Source organism: Euprymna scolopes, chromosome 45 (genome assembly GCF_053919585.1).
Source record: "Euprymna scolopes isolate OS-2025 chromosome 45, ASM5391958v1, whole genome shotgun sequence".
NCBI classification, from domain to species: Eukaryota; Metazoa; Mollusca; class Cephalopoda; order Sepiida; family Sepiolidae; genus Euprymna; species Euprymna scolopes.
Window position 1 is genome coordinate 52,474,248 of NC_136526.1, and position 22,415 is coordinate 52,496,662.

Here is a 22,415-nt window from a genome sequence, read left to right on the forward strand (position 1 = left end):
AATTTAGAAGATGTGTGAAATGAATGCATATGTGCATAAGTGATTTTGGAGTGTTCGCGTGGGAGTGTTCGCGGTATTGGTAGTGACGATGTTGTGAACATGAGAGGCATGTTTTCGTTGTGTCGTCGAAGCGAGATGAGAGGGAAAAAGCTGAAATCTCTTAGTAGACGACTGTTTAATACATTCTGTGCGGCTCTAGAACACGATTGCTACTGCTGATATTTTGGTTTTTGGAAAAGCGTTAAAAAGACAATCTTAATTTTTTCATTGGTTACTTGCGTCACGTGATGGTGCTTTCAACTACGTCCGCCAAAAGTATGTTGATTTTACTATTGTTGTTTGAGAAAAGTGTGTGGCCGTATAGTAAATTGTGTCATTGCTAACAAAATGTATTTTTTTGTAAAATGCGCGGGGAAAATTGAAATGAATAAAGGTTCGTTTATTTGCGTGCGCACGTGTGTGCATGTATGTGGTAGTGACTGCACAGATTTTATTTTGTCCGTTTTTCTGTTAAGACAATACACTTTTTAAAAATTGTTTAATCTTTCTGTTAAATAAATAGCTATAAATATATAAAAATGCATATTTTGTTCGTTTTCTTTATTTAATCAAGTGCTTATTTTCAATATTAAAATATTTTTTATATTAATTACATATTTTTTTAGTTAAAAACTTTAATAATTTTTATCTTTATTTTAAAACTAATAATTTGTCATATTTGTGATTTGACAGTGTAAAATACTGATGTGACCCTTCTAGAGTTGTCGAATTTTGCCGGGACTTAACTGCAAAACTGCATATATATATATATATATATATATATATATATAGTCTGAAGATTATCGAAAGGATGAAACACTAGTGACTGTAGATATTTAATTATTATAGTAAAAAAAAATAACTATGACAGCCCCTTTAAGAAGTTTGTTTCTTATCGTTGAGCACTTTCAGTTGAATTAAAGTCGGTCAATTTAGCTCTTATGCATAGATCATCGGATAACGATTAGATCACTATCTGACTGACGTAAATGAACATTTAAAATTAAAATGTTTAAATTCAACGTTATTTCACATGGTTAATGGTAGCTGAATTGATATGGTCTTCACTAATCGAGCCAGAGATGTATCGTGTTGCGAGGTTTGAATTGTTCGACTGGTGTTAATTGTGACACCCTGCACTGAAGATTCCTGAAAGGATGAAACACTAGTGTCTGTAGGTATTTAATAATTATTATAGTAAAAAAATAATTATAAATACACACACACACACATATATGCATGGAACCATGATCTTGGCCGCAGTTTTCTTTTTCTTTTTTTTTTCTTTTTCTAAATGTGCACTTCAAGTGCGTAAATTATTGTTAAGACATTGGTGGCCATTTTTTATTTTTTTTCATATTGCCATTCTTTTTTTCCAAATACTTATGTTTGGGGGGGGGAGTATTTTCATTGCACCATGAATTTCGGGTTCCATGTTTTATTTTAAAAAAAAACAAAAAAAAACATAATAATTTGGAAAAAAAAAGAATGACAATATGAAAAAAAAAAAAAAAAGATAGCCACCAACAATACTTAACAATAATCTACGACTACGCACTTGAAGTGCCCAGTTAAACCCCACCCCAAAAAAAGGCGTCCAAAATCATGGTTACATGCAAGGGAGGCTAATCTGGCAAGTCTTTGAAAGGCCAAAATTTCAAAACAAGATGGCAGCCTAGCCTCGATTGTCTAATAAAAAATGTTGAACAAATAATAAAATTAAATTTTTTCGTCTTTTATTTCCTCCTTAAGGTTTAATGATGTGTTTTATATAAAAATAGATAATTTTTATCAATTTTTGTCTGTCAAATAATTTACGCCGCTAAAATACACATTTGCCCAATTATTTTTCTACCTCACGATTTTCTGTAATGTTTTGTTATATTACTATTTGTGACATGACAATTACGTAGGTACCATTTGTTTTACTTGAAATTCAATTTTTTTTTTTTGTATAATATAGAAACACCAAGGTGTTTTGTTATTTTTCTTGTTTTCAATTTATTTAATATAACAAAGTGTTATCACATTAATAAAAAACAAATGTAAAATGCGATGGTATTATAATTTTTCTTCAACAATTCAAGTAATTTAAAAAAAAAAATGATTTTTGAACTACTTTAATAAAATAGAGTTATCTCCCTTAGAGCAATAAGTTAATTCCGTCAATTTCATAATGAAACCTTCGTATTGATAACCCAAAGAAGGGTTCATTTGGGGGTTCCGGGTTCATCTTCAATATAGTAAAACATTTAGGAGTTAATGTCTTCGATGTAGTTAATTAGAAATTTACTACGGAAATTTAAATTTGGCATTTTCTTTTTCTAAAAATTTGGCTTAAGTTTTCAAATTTGGCATTTTGAGGGCGTTTTTTTTTTTTACTGAAAACTGGCTTCAAACATTTGGCAGTTCTGATTATTGTGTAATGACTATTCCGATGTCGGCCATGACACCTTCCTATTTTAACAGATCTAAAGTATTCACAAATCAATCTATTACTATCCTAAAATCTGCCAGAAATACTACAGATAGAAAACCAAAAGTACTAACCAAGCCTTTAAAAAAGGCATTTGTTTTCGCTTATTGTTTGAAAACATTTCAACCACAAAAACGTAGGCGACAAAATGTAAGTATTTTGCATTTTCATAAATTCCAAATTCCAATCCATTTTGGGTGGACGCTGGGAATCTGAGCCTTACCTTATAAATTCTACAATTTTCACTTTTTTAAAACTTTTTTCTTGTTAATATCATCCAATAGAGACTTATGTATCAGATAATTAAAAAAAACAACTTTTTAAAATCATTTTTTATGACTTTTCACAGCTTGTTCAGTTTTCTATTATAACGTTGTAGTAAATTAAACACGAACTTAAGGTCCACCCGCACTCTAAAATAACCGGACGTAACTCAGTGTAGTTAACCTCCACCTTCCCAAATTTTACATTAATACAAGGTTTAATTGAAAAATATTTTTTTAATCAGCTTTCTTGGAAGAAATTCCACGAATTTAAAAGTAAATATATTTAGAATATTTAAAAAAATTTAAAAATAGATAAATTCCAATATTTTTTGTAAGAAAACCAATTAAAAAACCTTGTATTAATGTAAAATTTGGGAGGGTGGGGGTTAACTACGCTGAGTTACGTCCGGTTATTTTAGAGTGCGGGTGGACCTTAAGTTCGTGTTTAATTTACTACAACATTATAATAGAAAAGTGAACAAGCCGTGAAAAGTCATAAAAAATGATTTTAAAAAGTTTTTTTTTTTTTTTTTAATTATCTGATACATAAGTCCCGGATGATATTAACAAGAAAAAAGTTTTAAAAAAGTGAAAATTGTAGAATTTATAAGGTAAGGCTTGAGGCTCAGATTCCCAACGTCCGCCCCATTTTGTTTTCTTGTAATGCATTTATTTATTTTTAATTTTACGTAGGATAAATAATGTCGGATTTTTAGCCGACGAAAGTGGGGGTGGGGAGTGGAGGGGTTAAGCAACTCGAAGTATTAAAACTCAAACTCGATGTGAAAGGCAAAAAAAAAAAAAAAAACAAACAAAAAAAAAACAATGAAATCCTTACCTTGTGTGGTGGTGACTCGACTCACTGACTCCTTCACAGCTTTCTGAGTAAACTTATCTGCGAGTTGCAACGAATTGCCTCATTGCTTGCAACGAAGACTCATCCTTGCAATCGTGACAAAAACGTAGGTTGTTACTTGTTAAGAGTGGATCGACAAATTGATTTTTGGAAAATACGTTGTTTTAAGCAACAACAAAAAAAAAAGCAAAAAAACAATACTTACCCCATTTGTCATGTCGAAAATAGTAATATATTCCAAAATTAGGAAAATTCACAGAGTAAAAAAATTATTTATAGTTAAAAGTAATTTTTACGGAAAATTGGAGGAAATAGTAGTTTACCTAGATTCGAACACTTTGAAGATGGTGAATACAGGGGAGATACACATCTCCTTTTTTGCTAGTTTAATGGCGACGTTTTGTTTTAGACTTGTTGGTAAAATTTTCCTTTAAGGCCCGTCTCATCCTAGATGACATAAATACATTTTTCTTGAAGATTTCGTTGTGCTAAAACGAATTTGCTAACCGTTTTGGTGGCAGAGAAATAGTTCTTGTGACATGAAGAAATTACTTTTTCAAAATGCGGGTGATCACTTTTGTATATAAACTTAACTCAAAATGATCACCCATTTTCTGACCACCTAGTGAGGAAGGTATTTTTGGGTTGGGGGGGGGCTAAAAGGCTTTTTGTTCGTTTTTCCTGCTTTCATCTTTCAATAAAGACACGAGGACATTGAAGAACAAAAATAAAGAAAAATCTGTATACAGATACGTGTAATTCCGTATGTCATCAGTGGTGACAATTTCTGTATGCATGAGCATGCATATTTTTGCTGCAAACCAGTAGTTTTCCAGATAATAAGTAATGTAATTCCTTATGTTATCAGTGGTGGCCATGTCTGTATTGCAAGCTTGCATATTTTTTTTATATAAGTGGAACAATTTTACATCAGTAAGCGTTTTTGAACTGACATTGATAAGGGTCGCCCATTCTTCCATAACACCATTATTTGCGACTGTTGTATTTAATTTAAAAGAAAGAAGTTGGGACATAACTCATAACTGAGTTGTTTCTTATTAATCGAAAAATATGAATCAAAAACAAAAAGATTTATGAATTTCTGGTGGGTTAGGACACGACCTCCCATAAAAACTGACCGTTCACTGAAAAGTGATGTCATGCACGTGGTACAAGCAAGCAAGATTTTCCGAACAGGCAGCCAGTCAATATGGAATGATGTTGAAAGTAAGTATGCTAACTCTTATCATAGACCCTTTTATGATTACCTCCCTTTTACGTTATAATCCCATAATCCCTTTTTTTTTTACTCCCCGCTTCCTCTTCCTGTCCCAAATAAAAAAATATACTTCTCTTTATACCCGTCACACGCGAGTTCGTGTCCTCCTTCAAATCTTCGTTCCAGTTCCTTTTCTCTTTTCACTGAAATGCAACTCGCAACAAATGAGAGCTTTATAAAAATCATTTGAAAATGCATTGAAAAAGAGAAAATTAAGCAACATGATGTATATTTAAACAGAACTTCGTCCAATATTAATAAAAAAAAAAAATAATAAAAAAGTTGTGTATTCTGTGTTAAAAGTAAAGAAACATTACATTTTATCACGGATTTTAAAGCCTAAAATTATTTTATTATTTCGTTGGACACAATTTGAAACCAATTTTTGTACATATTTGTTAAAATGAAAATGTATAATGTCAAGCAATTGTAATACCTCTATAAAGATAGCAGCTATAAAGGGACAACATCTATTTTTAAATGAGCTGTCGGATATAAATTAAAATCATAACAGAACCAAGTATTAACTCCATTGATCTCTAAAACGGACTGAAGTAAATTAAGAAAAGTGAGAAACTTAATTTTGAACTCAAACTGTGGTTTAAAATATCACATTGCTATTCCTGGTGAACCAAGTGCAAGAGAGATCCAGACAATTGCACTTAAGGAGACGGCAAGGATACTAAAAAGAGCTCTTGGTTGGTTTCAATAAAAGGCAGGGGAATGTTGGCAGCTTGTTTGGCGTCCACATACCCAGCATTACAATTTTCAAAGAACCCCCTTCCCCCCCCGCAAAAAAAACCTGAAGGTCTACTCTGAACAACTCTTAAGAAAAAATGTTTGTGTAGTGTAACATGAATTATCTGTAATAATTCAATAGGTTCCAAAAATATTGGACACACAGGCAAGACAATGTGCACCAACCCTGAGTCCCAGTATCTACACTCTTAACTTCATCTAGGAATAAACCGCTTAAAATGTAACCACTCTGATGCCCAGAGCACACAAAATATGCACGACCCTAAATATGCAACACCTTTAATACATTGGCTGGCCATTTGCTGCCAGACATTGTGGGTGAATTTCCCTTTTGTAGGTGCTCTTGTAATATGTCGCCTCTCTCAGCTACAGCTTGGGTATCAAAATAGATCGGGAATCAACGGTGCTGCTCTCCAATTAACAGGTAATCAGTAATTAATGAAAACATCGGAGACCATTTTCTTATCAACAATTATCTCTATCATTATTTCCATGGCAATTTCTCAACTGATCTCCAATGCATGGTTCTCCCTTGCCAAACTTTCATAAAAAACACTCCACTAGCTACAACTACTATAAATAATTTCCTCCGCTCTCTATTCATGCCTAAATCAAAATGCAGATTCCATGAACAAAGTTTCTTTCCCAGAAGTGCCCGCCTGCAAAATACTATTCCGTGGCTCTGCTTCCTGGTTGAATACAACATGGCAGCCTTTAACTCCAATGTAAACAAATTCTTGTTGAGCCATCATCATAAATAATCAAATTATACCTCATTTATCCTATTAACGAATACTACATTGCCACCTTACATTCATTAACCCTTATTCTCAACTATATGTTTTTTGTTTACCATCTTTTTTTCTGCAAGAAAGACTTGTCCTGCCTTGATAGAGTTCAAAATAGACTTCATATCCTCATAGAAGGTCCTTTTCTCTTCTCTGCAATTTCTATCTCACAGAAGAGATGTTGCGAGTTTGTCTCTGCTTTATCATTATTTTCATGGCAAGTGCTCGACTGAGCTCCAATTTATGGTTCCCCCCTTGCCAAACTTTCACAAGAAACACTCGTCTAGCTGAAAACACTATCAATAATTTCCCCTACTCTTTACCTCTGCCTAAACCTAAACATAGATTCCATGGACAAAGCTTCTTTCTTAGAACTGCACGCCTAGGGAACTGTCTTCCGTTTTCCTACTTTCCAGCTGACTACAATCTGATTGTCTTCAAGTCCAATGTAAACAAGTTCTTGATGAGCCGTTCCACTTAAGTTAACAAATTTACCTAATTTCCATTATTAACAATTACTATATTGTTCAATTGACTACTGTACACTCTTAACCCTTATCCTCGAGTGGTCTCTGGGCCTTGATAAATGGTGATGCCTATGTAAAAAAAAAGCATAAATATACATTTTGTGATGTGATTTTCAGTCACCCGGAAATATAAAAAAGTTCACAGAGCACACAGGAAAGGGTTCATTCCATTAACTACCATTCTTATTCCACTACTTAATAAACTTATTAATTACTGTTTACCATCCTTTTTTCTATGATATAACAATATGCTTTAATCATTTAATATGTCTAGCCAAATATAACATAAAACATTATCCTGTAGAGCTTGTAGATCTACCTTTTCGGAAAAATCGATGCTGAATAAACACTTGCCTGTACACACTGGGGAAAAAGCAATTTACCTACAATGTATATATATATATATATATATATATATATATATATATATATATATATATATATATATATATATATATAAAATAAAATAAAAATTACAATGAAATTTACCAAAATGATTCAAGATGGCAAAACTAAAGTATATTATAAATATTAAAGAATTAATATTTATAAAGTAATCTCGACCAGATGTACAGATGTAAAAGTTCGATAAAACCAAATAAGAGATAGAGCTTATAATACGAGCAAACAGTTAATAAAACATGTTAAAAACACTTTGAGAAAGAGTTAAAAACATATTTAAACTGAAAAGGAAACACTTGATAAGTGGATAGTCCTTAATCCACAGAGTTTCGGAGAAATACTTTCCTTCTCGTAAGAGGGTAGGAATTAGCAAAATGCGGGATCGGATTTTGCATACAAAAATATTTGATGAAACTGCAAGTAAGTCAAAGATCTTACTTGATAACAAAAAGTGAAGCAGAGGGAATATGGTGAAGAAAAAGGTGATTTCATGTGAATTGATAGTCTTGTGAAAGGTAAAGTATCCATATATATATATGTATGTGTATGTGTGTGTGTGTGGGACAAGGTTCTTTTAATCAAAGATTAAGGGTGAGGCATCTCTGGCAGAAACCTCCAGAGGAGTTTAGGCCCTGTCAGCTGCAGCATACACGACCCACCTGTCTGTGAAGTATGTTCTGGTGCCCAGCAACCTAAGTCCCAGTCATGGATCAAATGGTATAGTGAATGTAGAAGGCTCCTGTAAGCCGTGGTGAAGGCAACCTCTCTAGGAGAAGGAAAACTCTGACATAAAACCTGCAGTGGCTGCTGCTTCCAATGATGTTGACTTGTTCTTCATTTTGGTTCAATGTGGCAGTTGTTTAGAGAGTGGAATTATCTCGGTGCAAAGTCTTTCCCCACTATAAAAGTCTCAAACATAAGCATTGCTTGATATAAATTAGATACACATTTTAACATTAGTGTGTATCTCGATAACAAAAAAGGCTGACTGTAGCCTAAAATGGCAACACATTCAATGAAGTTGGTAAATATAGTTATGTTTATATATATATATATATATATATATATTTATATATGAAATTTATTTATACAAACATTGATGGCTACATATGTGCATACATGTTTCTGTAATCACCCGCATTAGGGGATTACGTCTTCAGGCCAAGAGTTCTCGACGATAATTCTTGGCCTGAAGATGTAATCCCCCAACGCGGGTGATTACAGAAACATGTATGCACATATGTAGCCATCACTATTTGTATAAATAAATTTAATATACATGCTCTGTTTACTCAGTGAGCACTCGTTGGTAGACACATGTTGTTTCATTGGATGTACTTTTAGGAAACTAAACTCTACTGGCTATATATATATATATATATATATACATATATATATATATATGTGTGTGTGTGTGTATGTATGTATATGTATTTTATATGCTATATCAAGTAATGGCAATATTCGAAAACGAATTTGCTGCCATTATCAAATATATAAATGGTTCTCATTAAACTACTTAGTAAAGTAATTAATGACAGTTATCTTTTGTCTACGATATAACAATATGCTTTCATCATTATAGATAAATATATCTGATTCTTATTACATTTCCAAATAAAAAAAGAAATTAAACAAAAAAATATATTTGTTCAAACTCCTTTCATGACTTACTTCATGTAATTTCCATGATCCATTCTCTCTCTCAGCGGTTGGAAAACTAAAAGCACCTTGTGCTTCCAACTTGTCCTTTTTATAGCAGTTTCAGTCCTCCTTTGCAAATTAATGCCATATGCAAATTACTGAGCTTTCTACAAACGAAGATCTTTTCTTTGGTTCTTTCCCTCATCCTGTCACCTGACAGGATAGAGAAAGGCTCACCTATTTGTGTCACTTTCTTCATTACTTTTACCCTGTAATCATTTTTCCCAATGGTGTTGTTGTTTTTGTTCAATTCTGCTACAAATACTGCGGTTCATTTTTTTTTTTTTTTTTGCAATATTGTGGGTCCGAGATATGACCTTAAACTATAGCCGATGCTGAGGCCCCAGCTTGCAGGCTTTGGGCAGTGTGGAGCAACCCTTTAATTGCCATTGCTCCCAGGTACACTCTGACCTGGAGTGGTAGTACCTGTTAGGGTCCCAACTATGAGTTAAATAGAAACTGACTTGAAAAAAATATATATATATATTCTATTAAAAATATTTTCTTCAAAATCACTGGATTCAGCATTAAATAACCTGAAAAGGGTTGATATGCCGTAAAATAAAAACAGCCAACCAACAACCAAGCAATATTGTGGCACAATGGAGAAGCGTTTTTTGGGGGGTAACTGGGGTTTCTACATTAATAAACCTTATACCTAACTTTTTCTGTACTTCTGGAGAAATGCATACGTGTCATGAAGGTGGTGTGTGCTTTTCAAAATGTTAGACTATATCAACCAGGTTTGACTGACAGATGTTTATAAAATTCAGCAGTGTTAAAATCATCCGAGACTCTAAGTGCCTAAAAAGTCAGCCTTGCATGTGGGTAGCTGAATTTGAAAAAAATAACAAAACATGTGTTAAAACATATATTTCTCGCTCTTTTTCTCTCTCTCTTTCTTTCGTTCCCTTTCTCTCTCTTCCAATGAAGACAGAGAGAATTCAATTATAATTGTATTTTTAACCAGTTGAAACTTGCATCATGTGCGTGACAGACACATATAGCAATTTGGCTGAATGCGTCGAGTTTCAAGTGGCCTTAATTTAAATATGCTCCGCCAGTGTTAAATGTAAAATAAATGATATATTTTTATAAAAATGCATTTGTTCACTATTATTATACAAGCATTCAATTCCAGCATACGATCCCTGCCATTTAATGCCAACGATGGAAATGCTGCCTGTAGTGACATAAAGAAGACTACAGAGGAGACTTGCTTATAGTCGATGCCATCTCGACCCATTGATGTTTCCATGTGCCTATCATTTGATATTGTGTCTAAGACACAGGAAGCTTGTTTCCTTAACCAAGTAACTTGGCAAACGATAATGTCATAATGTAACAATATTTTTTATTCATTTACAAATAAATATATCTGATTCTCATTACATTATGCAATAAAATTGTTGGCAGACCTTTAAGAAATTGACTCCCCCACCTCTAAATGCCACAATTTACATTTTTTTCACGTTAATCTCATCGATTACAAACAATGTTCAGATTAAAAAAAAGATTTTTGAATAAAATATTTTATGACATTTATCGTCGGTAATCAGTTTTCAATTATAATGTTCTACTAAATTTTAATGTTTTACTAAATTTTAATGTTCTACTAAATTTTAATGTTTTACTAAATTATAATGTTTTAACTAAATGTTAATGTTCTACTAAATTTTAATGTTTTACTAAATTATAATGTTCTATTAAATTTTAATATTCTACTAAATTATAATGTTCTACTAAATTATAATGTTTTACTAAATTTTAATGTTTTACTAAATTTTAATGTTTTACTAAATTTTAATGTTCTACTAAATTTTAATGTTCTACTAAATTATAATGTTTTACTAAATTTTAATGTTTTACTAAATGTTAATATTCTACTAAATTATAATGTTCTACTAAATTATAATGTTTTACTAAATTTTAATGTTTTACTAAATTTTAATGTTTTACTAAATGTTAATGTTCTACTAAATTTTAATGTTCTACTAAATTATAATGTTTTACTAAATTTTAATGTTCTACTAAATTTTAATGTTTTACTAAATTATAATGTTCTACTAAATTTTAATGTTCTACTAAATTTTAATGTTCTACTAAATGTTAATGTTCTACTAAATTATAATGTTCTACTAAATTTTAATGTTCTACTAAATTTTAATGTTTTACTAAATTATAATGTTCTACTAAATTATAATGTACTACTAAATTTTAATGTTCTACTAAATTTTAATGTTTTACTAAATTATAATGTTCTACTAAATTATAATGTTCTACTAAATTATAATGTTCTACTAAATTTTAATGATCTACTAAATTTTAATGTTTTACTAAATTATAATGTTCTACTAAATTTTAATGATCTACTAAATTATAATGTTCTACTAAATTTTAATGTTTTACTAAATGTTAATGTTCTACTAAATTATAATGTTCTACTAAATTTTAATGATCTACTAAATCTTAATGTTCTACTAAATTATAATGTTTTACTAAATTTTAATGTTTTACTAAATTTTAATGTTTTACTAAATTATAATGTTTTAACTAAATGTTAATGGTCTACTAAATTTTAATGTTTTACTAAATTATAATGTTCTATTAAATTTTAATATTCTACTAAATTATAATGTTCTACTAAATTATAATGTTTTACTAAATTTTAATGTTTTACTAAATTTTAATGTTTTACTAAATTTTAATGTTCTACTAAATTTTAATGTTCTACTAAATTATAATGTTTTACTAAATTTTAATGTTTTACTAAATGTTAATATTCTACTAAATTATAATGTTCTACTAAATTATAATGTTTTACTAAATTTTAATGTTTTACTAAATTTTAATGTTTTACTAAATGTTAATGTTCTACTAAATTTTAATGTTCTACTAAATTATAATGTTTTACTAAATTTTAATGTTCTACTAAATTTTAATGTTTTACTAAATTATAATGTTCTACTAAATTTTAATGTTCTACTAAATTTTAATGTTCTACTAAATGTTAATGTTCTACTAAATTATAATGTTCTACTAAATTTTAATGTTCTACTAAATTTTAATGTTTTACTAAATTATAATGTTCTACTAAATTATAATGTACTACTAAATTTTAATGTTCTACTAAATTTTAATGTTTTACTCAATTTTAATGTTCTACTAAATTATAATGTTCTACTAAATTATAATGTTCTACTAAATTTTAATGATCTACTAAATTTTAATGTTTTACTAAATTATAATGTTCTACTAAATTTTAATGATCTACTAAATTATAATGTTCTACTAAATTTTAATGTTTTACTAAATGTTAATGTTCTACTAAATTATAATGTTCTACTAAATTTTAATGATCTACTAAATCTTAATGTTCTACTAAATTATAATGTTTTACTAAATTTTAATGTTTTACTAAATTTTAATGTTTTACTAAATTATAATGTTCTACTAAATCTTAATGTTCTACTAAATTATAATGTTCTACTAAATTTTAATGTTTTACTAAATTTTAATGTTCTACTAAATTATAATGTTCTACTAAATTTTAATGTTCTACTAAATTTTAATGTTTTACTAAATTTTAATGTTTTACTAAATTTTAATGTTTTACTAAATTATAATGTTCTACTAAATCTTAATGTTCTACTAAATTTTAATGTTCTACTAAATTTTAATGTTTTACTCAATTTTAATGTTCTACTAAATTTTAATGTTTTACTAAATTTTAATGTTTTACTAAATTATAATGTTTTACTAAATTTTAATGTTCTACTAAATTTTAATGTTTTACTAAATTTTAATGTTTTACTAAATTTTAATGTTTTACTAAATTATAATGTTCTACTAAATTATAATGTTCTACTAAATTTTAATGTTTTACTCAATTTTAATGTTCTACTAAATTATAATGTTTTACTCAATTTTAATGTTCTACTAAATTTTAATGTTTTACTCAATTTTAATGTTCTACTAAATTTTAATGTTTTACTCAATTTTAATGTTCTACTAAATTTTAATGTTTTACTAAATTTTAATGTTCTACTAAATTTTAATGTTTTACTAAATTTTAATGTTCTACTAAATTTTAATGTTCTACTAAATTATAATGTTTTACTAAATTTTAATGTTTTACTAAATTTTAATGTTCTACTAAATTTTAATGTTCTACTCAATTTTAATGTTCTACTAAATTTTAATGGTCTACTAAATTTTAATGTTTTACTAAATTTTAATGATCTACTAAATTTTAATGTTCTACTAAATTTTAATGTTCTACTAAATTTTAATGTTCTACTAAATTTTAATGTTTTACTAAATGTTAATGTTTTACTAAATTTTAATGTTCTACTAAATTTTAATGTTTTACTAAATTTTAATGTTCTACTAAATTTTAATGTTTTACTAAATTTTAATGTTCTACTAAATTTTAATGTTCTACTAAATTATAATGTTCTACTAAATTTTAATGATCTACTAAATTTTAATGTTCTACTAAATTTTAATGATCTACTAAATTTTAATGTTTTACTAAATTTTAATGTTCTACTAAATTTTAATTTTCTACTAAATTTTAATGTTCTACTAAATTTTAGTAAATGTGGAGCTAGACACGTTTACCAGAACCGAAGGTCAGCTGACCAGATTACGTATATGTGACGTGGTCAGGGTTGGCTAGATCTGTGAGATTTGATTTGGGCTTTGAAGAAGACGGGCGGTTTTTCCGTTGTCTCCCCCTCTTAACTGGGGAGGGGGGAGACGAACGCTGACGTGTGTAGAAGAAGAACCCACACAAGCCGATTTCAGGACCTCTGGGGAAAGTGAAATAAAAACTATAAAACCCATTCATCGTCTTGGAGTGATAAATCTTCCTCAAACAGGTATCAAGTCTCCCTCCAGGATGAGAAATTTCCAGATGGTCCAACATCGAAGAAGCAGAGGTAGGTTCTGAAAATACATGTCACACACACGATTTCCTTTATGATAATCAAACACACAATCATTTCTATTAGAGACAATCATACGCACACGGAATCTTCTTATGCTATATAGAAAACGTAAATGGTGCCTTCAATGATAACAATATATAACACCGCACCCTTCCATCTGACCTATCTCTTTCATTTATCTGATCTATTTCATCTGTGTCGTCTCGCTTGAAAGAATCCCTATAAGAAAATGCCACTCAAAACTTTCAAAAAATGAAATTTTTGTAAAGTTTTACAGAAAATAATGTGTTACAGTATGAACAGGCAAAACATATTCTTGCAAGCAACAAGTTGTGTTCTTGTGGACATGTCATGTCTATAAAACTATGTCTATTTTTCAAATATGACAAGGTGTGTTGGAGATGATGTTTTTACTCATGACCAAAAATACATGTTTTTTATACAATTAAACTTTGTATTCAATTTTTTGTTTGAAGTGAATATTTTTGGAAATTTATTCCAATGCTAAAATAGGATATTACTGTGATATTCATTTACAGCATATTAAAAATCTGTAAAAGTCGTTATGAAGTTGGAAAGAAACTAAATATTTGCCTAACTCCTTTTTGTAAATGGGAATAATCACCAGTCATGAGAGAGAGAGTTGCAATGTTTTTCTCAGTGATGATCACAAAGTATGTGTTCAGTTTAGTAGAATGATATAATTGGAAACTGATCCCCGACAGTAAAAGTCATATTTTTTTTTAATCTGAAAGTTAAATTTGCAATCGATGAGATTAACATAAAGGAGAATAAATTGTGGAATTTAGAGGTAAGGGTCAATTTCCTAAATACCAAATAGTTACCTCATATTTTTTTCGCCGATATAACAATATGTTTTATTTATTTACAGATATGATGTATAGCCAATCAGAACATAGAACATTTTCCTGTACAGTTTGTGGATCTACCTTTTCGAAAAAATCAATGCTCAATAAACACTTGCATCTACACACTGGGGAAAAGCAGTTTACCTGTGACATATGCAATGCTTCATTTTCACGAAAAGATTATCTAAAAGCACATACACGTACACACACAGGTGAGAAACCATTTTCATGTGAAACATGCGGATCTTCATTTTCACAGAAAGGAAACCTTAAAGTACACAATCGCATACACACTGGAGAAAAACCATATTCTTGTGAAATATGCAAAACCTCTTTTGCTACAAATGATGCTTTGAAAGGACACGTGCGTGTACATACTGGTGAGAAACCCTTTTCCTGTGATATATGCGGAGCTTCGTTTTCTCAGATGGGACACATAAAGGTGCACATGCGTGTACATACGAACGAGAAACCATTTTCGTGTGAAACATGTGGATCTTTGTTTTCTCAGAAAGGCAGCCTGAAAGTCCACATGCGTATACACACTGGGGAGAAACCATATTCTTGTGAAATCTGCGGTTCTACTTTTGCTACGAGTGAAGCATTGAAAGGGCACTTGCGTATACACACTGGAGAAAAACCATTTTTTTGTAACATTTGTGGCTGTTCGTTTTCTGGACATATCAAAGCCCACATGCGAACACACACTGGTGAGAGACCATATTCCTGTGAGGTATGCACATCTTCCTTTTCGGAGAAATCGTCTCTAAAACGTCATATGCGTATACACACTGGGGAGAAACCATTTTCTTGTGGAATATGTGGAATTTCTTTTGCAATTAAAGGAAATGTTAAAAAACACATGCGTATACATTCCAAGTAGAAATCATGTGCATCTTCATTTGCTGAAAAACTACATTCGACATATAAGATCTCTATACATAGTATACTAATCTCTTCCTCAGATGGTCCTGGATATGACTTTAAACTATATCCGATGGTGAGGCCCCAGCTTGCGGGCTTTGGGGAGTGTGGAGCAACCCTTTAATTGCCATTGCTCCCAGGTCTACTCTGTTTTTTTGTTTTACGGCATATCAACCCTTTTCGGGTTATTTAATGCCGAATCCAAAGATTTTGAAGAAAAATTTTTTTAATAGAATATATTTGTTGTTTTCACGTCGGTTTCAATTTAACCCATAGTTGGGACCCTAACAGGTACTACCACTCTGGGTCAGAGTGGACCTGGGAGCAATGGCAATTAAGGGGTTGCTCCACAAGCTGGGGCCTCACCACTGGATATAGTTTAAGGTCATATCCAGGACCCATTTCGCCTTTGTTGAATAAAGCACCTGTATTTCTTGACCTAGAGTGACCTGGTATCATCATCATCATTATCATCCATTTCCAGCAGTAACCTCCTCTTCACCTGTCAGGAGTGGTGGCGAGTTGAGGAAAGAAGGGTTCTTGTTCGATTTCACTAATTTTAGAATTGTGACGATTCCTAAAGGTAGAGCACTGAAGCTCCGTCAAGAAAAAGTTTTTTGACGTAGAACATTGTTTTGTATTTTCTCATTTAGGGAAAACACTAATTTTATTTCCAGTTAATTTAAAAGGCGACACGGCCTTATCATCTGTGAAAATATTAGTCTCAAAAATGTTAATTTTATTTCCAGTTAATTTTTAAAAAATTTTAATCTCAAGAACTCACGGAAGAAACAATGGTTTTGAGATAATTTTCTGTAAGAAACAGAAATTTGAATTTGCCAGCCTGTGCGACAGACGAGAATGCAACGGCACACGTGTTTTCCAAGAAAGGAACTAAGGAATAAATTTCTACCGAAATTCTCCATCAAGATATTTTTATTTATAAAAAATAAAGCCTTTACAACCTTATAGAAGACTCTAAGAGTACCTCTCAAAGGAAGGACAAAAAGAAAAAAGGATAGAAAGAACGAACGTTTTTAGAAGACACTTTGGCATGGCTTTTTTCTTTCAGGTTTGCCCTGACAAGTAAAACTGGTTGGTTTTTTTTTAATCTTTATTTTAAAAGGCACACCGAATATTTTCATGGATTATTTGTCACTGTCGTTTAGACGATAAATTGAACATTGAAGTTCAATTCGATATAATTAATTCATGAATTTAGTCATTTTTGTATGTTCCCTTTTTTATCTTTTCAAATTATCCCTTTTTTATTTTAAATGTTTTGATTTTATATTTCCTCAAGGTCCCCCCCTTCCAAGCTTTGGAGAACAAAAGCAACCCACAACCTTTATTTTCTTAATAAAATTGGAATCATTTTAATTTTCGGTATATCTTCTATTTGCTCATTTCTTTAGCCTCCCATTTCTGTAAAATTTGCTTTATATGTTTTTTTTCTTTTCCTCTCTATCGATTTGTTATCTTATAAAAAGGAGTTTGATATCGACCCCAATCTCCATAGCCCCTCTCAACCCTCTGCAAGAGTAGCGCATGTAGCACTAGCAGTGTCATAAAACGCCATTAAAAATGCGGGATAAAAAATTGAATAATTTGACCTCCTATCTTTTGAAGCTTATAACTACTTGAAAAATATCATTCAAACCCAATTTCTTTTTCAATTAAAGGAGCAAAGACCAAAATTTAAAAGGTTTAATAGCAAATTAGTCAATATTTGTATTTTTCAATTGGCTTTCTTTATAAAAAGTTTTAAAGAAAATCAACGAATTTTAACTTGCTTCGAATAGATATATATAAATTCCAAAAATCACTTGATTATGAAAAATACTATTCAATGGGTACAAGAGAGAAAGAGGTTAGTAGTTGGAAGAGTTCTGCTGTAAAGATAGATCATGCCGGCTTGTTGAGGAGAGAACAACTCAGTTCCGTTCACACGTGTTTATAGCTAGTAGTTGTTGGGACAAAGGAGGCTGGTTAAAGGAGAAAGAAAAGAAAAGGTATTCAGTGTGTTTAAGTGTATGTGTGTATATGTATATGTGTGCGTATGTATGTGTGTGCATGTGCGTATGTGTGTGTGTGTGTGTCGACGAGAGCAATTCTGTGACATGATTCAAGAAGTGTAAGACATGGTTCAAGAAGTGTAAGCCATGTTTAGTTTCAGAACAGTTTCCGATGGTTCGTTGTTCTACACACGTCCTGAGAGGTGACTGGTTTGCAGTAGACAAACAGTTTCCGATGGTGCGTTGTTCCACACAAGTCCTAAGAGGTGACTGGTTTGCAGTAGACAGTTCCACAGAGGAAAAGATTCTTACCGTGGCAAAAAAAAAAAACATATGCAATATTGCTACAGAAAAGTTTAATATTTATGGAGCAATTCTGTTTTCTGATTAGTTGGTAGCAGAACGTGAATTCGATTCCTCAGTTCCTACCAGCATCGTTTATAAATAGAATCGCCCAACTGTGTGGGATTATACCCCATTATTCATGATGTACTAGCTGCTTTGCCTGCAGAGAGACATGGTAGTCGTATCCGTCAAGGGTCCGTTCTTGACACTCAGCCTGTAAGGTGAGGGGCCAGGAACCAGCCTAGCACCTGTCGGACTGAGGTACACCGCCTGGGTAATACCTAAGAGGTCCACCCTCCCAGGCGTTGCCACCAGGCTTTCCGGTGGAGTAAGTTTATTGCTTACTGCCTGAGGCGCCCCAACCGGGGAATGCCAATGGGGTTACTCAAGCAATTTGTGTGATACTATAAAGTGGCCCTGGGGTGGATTGGAGCCATTAAGTGCTGAGAGGGAATAGATAAAGCAAGAGGAAATAGCTTAGAATAAACAAAGAAATCGGAAATATCCTACAATCAACAATAGATAGGAAACGGGTTAGAATAAACAAAGAAATCGGAAATATCCTACAATCAACAATAGATAGGAAACAGCTTAGAATAAACAAAGAAATCGGAAATATCCTACAATCAACAATAGATAGGAAATAGCAAACAATAGCAATAGAAACAGGGAAGAGCAGCTTCCGGTAGCCAGGGTTAGGGTTAGGGCGACCTGAGAGACCAAGACAGAGGAAACAGATGGGAGTTGATAACGACTACAGTTGAACAGTTATAGAGTTGGCTGTGAAGTAGAGTCGTGGACAATTTTAGAGTTGACTGTCAATAACCTTTTAGCTCTTTTGACAACCACGCATATAAAGAGCACTTGTTTTTAGTTGGCACAATTACCTCCGGATTTTGCGTAATTACCCCAAAGTACGGTAAGCTAATATGTCAAGGGCCCAAGATATAGACGGCACCACTACTTAAAAAATATATTTTTATATAGTACTAATCTTCAAGATGTGTGTGTCAAACTGTGATTACGAATGTAACATCAATAGGACGGGGAGAAGACACACACGCACACACACAAGTCCAACAGTCAATTTATATGTGAACATGTGTGTTTTTCCTTTCTTTGTTCATATCTGTACTTTTGTGAAACCACGCGTGTCCCCACCGACAGTCGTCAGCAAGAAAATGACGATCCAGCCATGAACGAAAAATCCACAGTACACAACGTTTGGAGTCGGCGACTTGACAAGGGAGACACACGTTGGGGTTACATTTTTGCAATTACAAGAGTGCCCCTCCTTTAGGGGAGCCTGCTTTGATCCCCATTTTCCGGCCTTGTGTCACATCTTGCTGTAGTGGGCAGCAAATAGATATCTACCCCATTATGAATAAAAAATATTGCAACAATAAATGTAAATATTAATAAATGTATTGTAAATGTAATAATTATACAGAATGCTCGTTTGGGTATCACACGTGGAACCAAATGGGAGTTAGAAGGTCGCCATGTTATGATTGTTGTACTCACGTTCAGCCTGGGGCCAAAGCCCCAGGCTAAGTCTGCTGCCAGCTGAAGCCAGTGAGAAAGAGAAAAACAGTTTTGTGATTTCGCCTTTTATGTACTCAGTCACGTGATTGAGAGCTGGCTTGGGATTGGACAAACCAGAAAGAAAATGGATTTCAAATTTCAAGCCGTGAGATTTAGCTCCTGCCTGTGATTGTAGTGAGTTTAAGCTGCTACAGATGTCCACACCCAACCTGTTCCATTGTCCTCCACATCAAGCCTCCCTTTGCACCAGTTTACAGGTGCAGGATCAATAGACTAACATGCCTTACATATTTTAACTACTATCCATACTTTAGATTTCAACACAGTTGGGTCCTTTCGTTTAGTAAATGCGTGTAAAATGAATGCCTATACTCAAAATGTATAAACATTTTGTCCCCGCCCTTTACTTAAAAATTCACAAAAAATCAGTAAATCGGCCAATTTTAATGTAATTTTCAGTATTTATCAAATAATGGTAACAGAATATAATGAACTCATTATTTTTATTTGAAAGTGAAAATGTATTATTTGGTTTATACAAAATCCCTTTACTAAACTTATGGTTTTCAGTAATAAAAAAAATGAATGAATTTATTCAGTTTTATTTTTAAATGAAAATAAAGCATTGCAAATTGTAACAATAAACAGAAACACTAATTTTTACATGAACATTACGAAAAAAGCTCCTAAAGTCTGTATTAATAAATTCGATATAACTCGAAGAAAAATTAATTTCTTGAATTACCGATATTATCATTGAATTAAGCATTGTTCATTTAATATTTCCACGTAAAAAAAAAAAAATTATAATTGCAAAATATATTTCTACTTTTTTTTAGATTACATGTTTTCCGTAATTTTTATATGTAAGATTCTAATATTTTTCTTGCTTGAACGCACATGTAATTTTTGGCATGGCATAATTTTTATATAATCTTGAAAAATAGTTTATTTAAATTTAAAAGCATGAACACAGAAAATTAATTAAATTAAAAAATGGTAAAAATTATACACGCATTCATGATAGGAATGTTCGGATGCATGACTTGGGAGAAAAAAAGAAAATCAGCACTCCCCTCCTTCCTCCAACTACCTGACGTCATTTTCAGACAGCCTTTAGATATTCTGACATATATATTGTTATGGCGAGATGAGCAATTCACCGCCGGGACGTTTTATCGAAAGAACATTATCACTGGTCACCGGTTGTGAGAGCCTCCCTTGGGTGGGAACACTTAAAAACGTAACGTGCTGTCTCTGTAAATATTCTCAATAAACGTCTCTAATTCTTTATTAACTTCAGAACCTCTTTATCCATTTATTTTCCTTGTGGAATAACTTTCTTGAATATCCTTTTATTACGGCCACCCACCGCAGGATATATCAACTGGCGACGAAGATGAGATACAAACTGTAAATTCATCTAAAAAAAAACATGTGGTAACCGAGAACATTCTGAAAATTGTTGTTCACAAAGTTCACTTTTAATTGAAGAAAAAGCTTCTTAGAAAGCGAAAGACTGGTGTCTGCCACAAATTTACGCAAGTAAAAAATAATTTTTATATTATTGACGAGTTAAACTCTGTTTTTCTCTTTTTAAACTCCTAAAGAGTTGACGTTATATAACGTGTGTGTGTGTGTGTGTGTGTGTGTGTGTGTGTGTGTGTGTGTGTGTGTGTGTGTGTGTAAATTGTGACTTTTTTCATGATTAACGGACGTGTTTTTTGTATTTGGTTAATACGATAAAAAACAACAACAAATGAACAATACTGAGAAATCTGTGTTTATTTAATAAAGAAATTTTTTTAAAAGTTTACGTGTGTCTGCTGAAGTAGACGAAAAAAGAGTCTCTTGAAATTTTGTCAAGTGTTATTTTAACGGTGATTTTTTTTTTCGGAACTTTCTTGTGTTGACAATTTTCTGTGAAAATAAGCATCTTGTTTTTGAACAATAATTTTTTTCTCTCTGTGGTATACGTTAACTTGCTATTGATACATTTAAAAAGAAAATGACATTGGAACAAATAGCGACGTTGACGAAAACGTTAACTGAGAGTTTAATCGCTCAACAAAAAGCCCAAATGGATTTTCAAAAACAAATGCTAATTCAACAAGAACGTTTCGAAACTCTTGTAATACAACAAACGACGGATAATCGCTTATTTTGTGAAACGATTTTGCCAGAAAAATCTAAGGAGGGTTCATCCAGATTTTTTTCGGCTGAGGGTATAGCGAACTCGCTTTTAGAGTTTAAATATGACCCAGAAAAAGGTGACATTTTTCCAGCCTATTATCGTAGGTTTGAAACGATATTTACAAAACGATGCGAGAAGTGGTCGGATGAGGAAAAAATAACACTATTACTCCAAAAAATGGGCACAGAAGAAAATACTAAATTCACGAATTTGATATTGCCTAAAAAAACGGAAGAGATCTCTTTTTCTGAAACGGTGAAAATTTTGTGTGTTATATTCGATGAAAGAGATAGTCTTTTTCATACACGGTATAGGTGTTTAAATATGTCAAAAGACGAAACTGATGACATTGTCACATATGCGGGCAAAGTCAACGCCCAGTGTGAACTGTTTAAATTAAAGGGTTTATCAGTGGACATGTTTAAGTGCTACATATTTGTCCAGGGACTGACAGCACCAAAGGACAAGGATTTAA

The 22,415-nt window shown here is 31.7% G+C and overlaps 1 protein-coding gene across 2 annotated transcripts; it reads left to right on the top strand.

The window, feature by feature from the left end:
* The first annotated feature begins 2,200 nt into the window (after window positions 1-2,200).
* On the top strand, window positions 2,201-17,232 carry LOC145269636 (uncharacterized). Of its 2 annotated transcripts, none has more exons than XR_013865150.1 (2): window positions 2,201-2,665; window positions 14,941-17,232. XR_013865150.1 is itself a non-coding variant. In XM_080125354.1 (2 exons), exons 1-2 carry the CDS (start codon window positions 4,732-4,734, stop codon window positions 15,798-15,800), a joined length of 993 nt encoding a protein of 330 aa, XP_079981480.1. In that variant the 5' UTR covers window positions 3,348-4,731; the 3' UTR covers window positions 15,801-17,232. The 2 variants fall into 2 exon arrangements, 1 of the variants encoding a protein (XP_079981480.1); XM_080125354.1 differs by lacking the exon at window positions 2,201-2,665 and adding an exon at window positions 3,348-4,864.
* Window positions 17,233-22,415: the final 5,183 nt, after the last annotated feature.

Excerpts from the sequence above, each read along its gene's own strand:
- LOC145269636 (XM_080125354.1), top strand. The coding sequence starts at position 4,732 with ATGAATTTCTGGTGGGTTAGGACACGACCTCCCATAAAAACTGACCGT. Across the intron at positions 4,865-14,940 it reads AATATGGAATGATGTTGAAA|ATATGATGTATAGCCAATCA; the intron begins GTAAGTATGCTA and ends ATTTATTTACAG.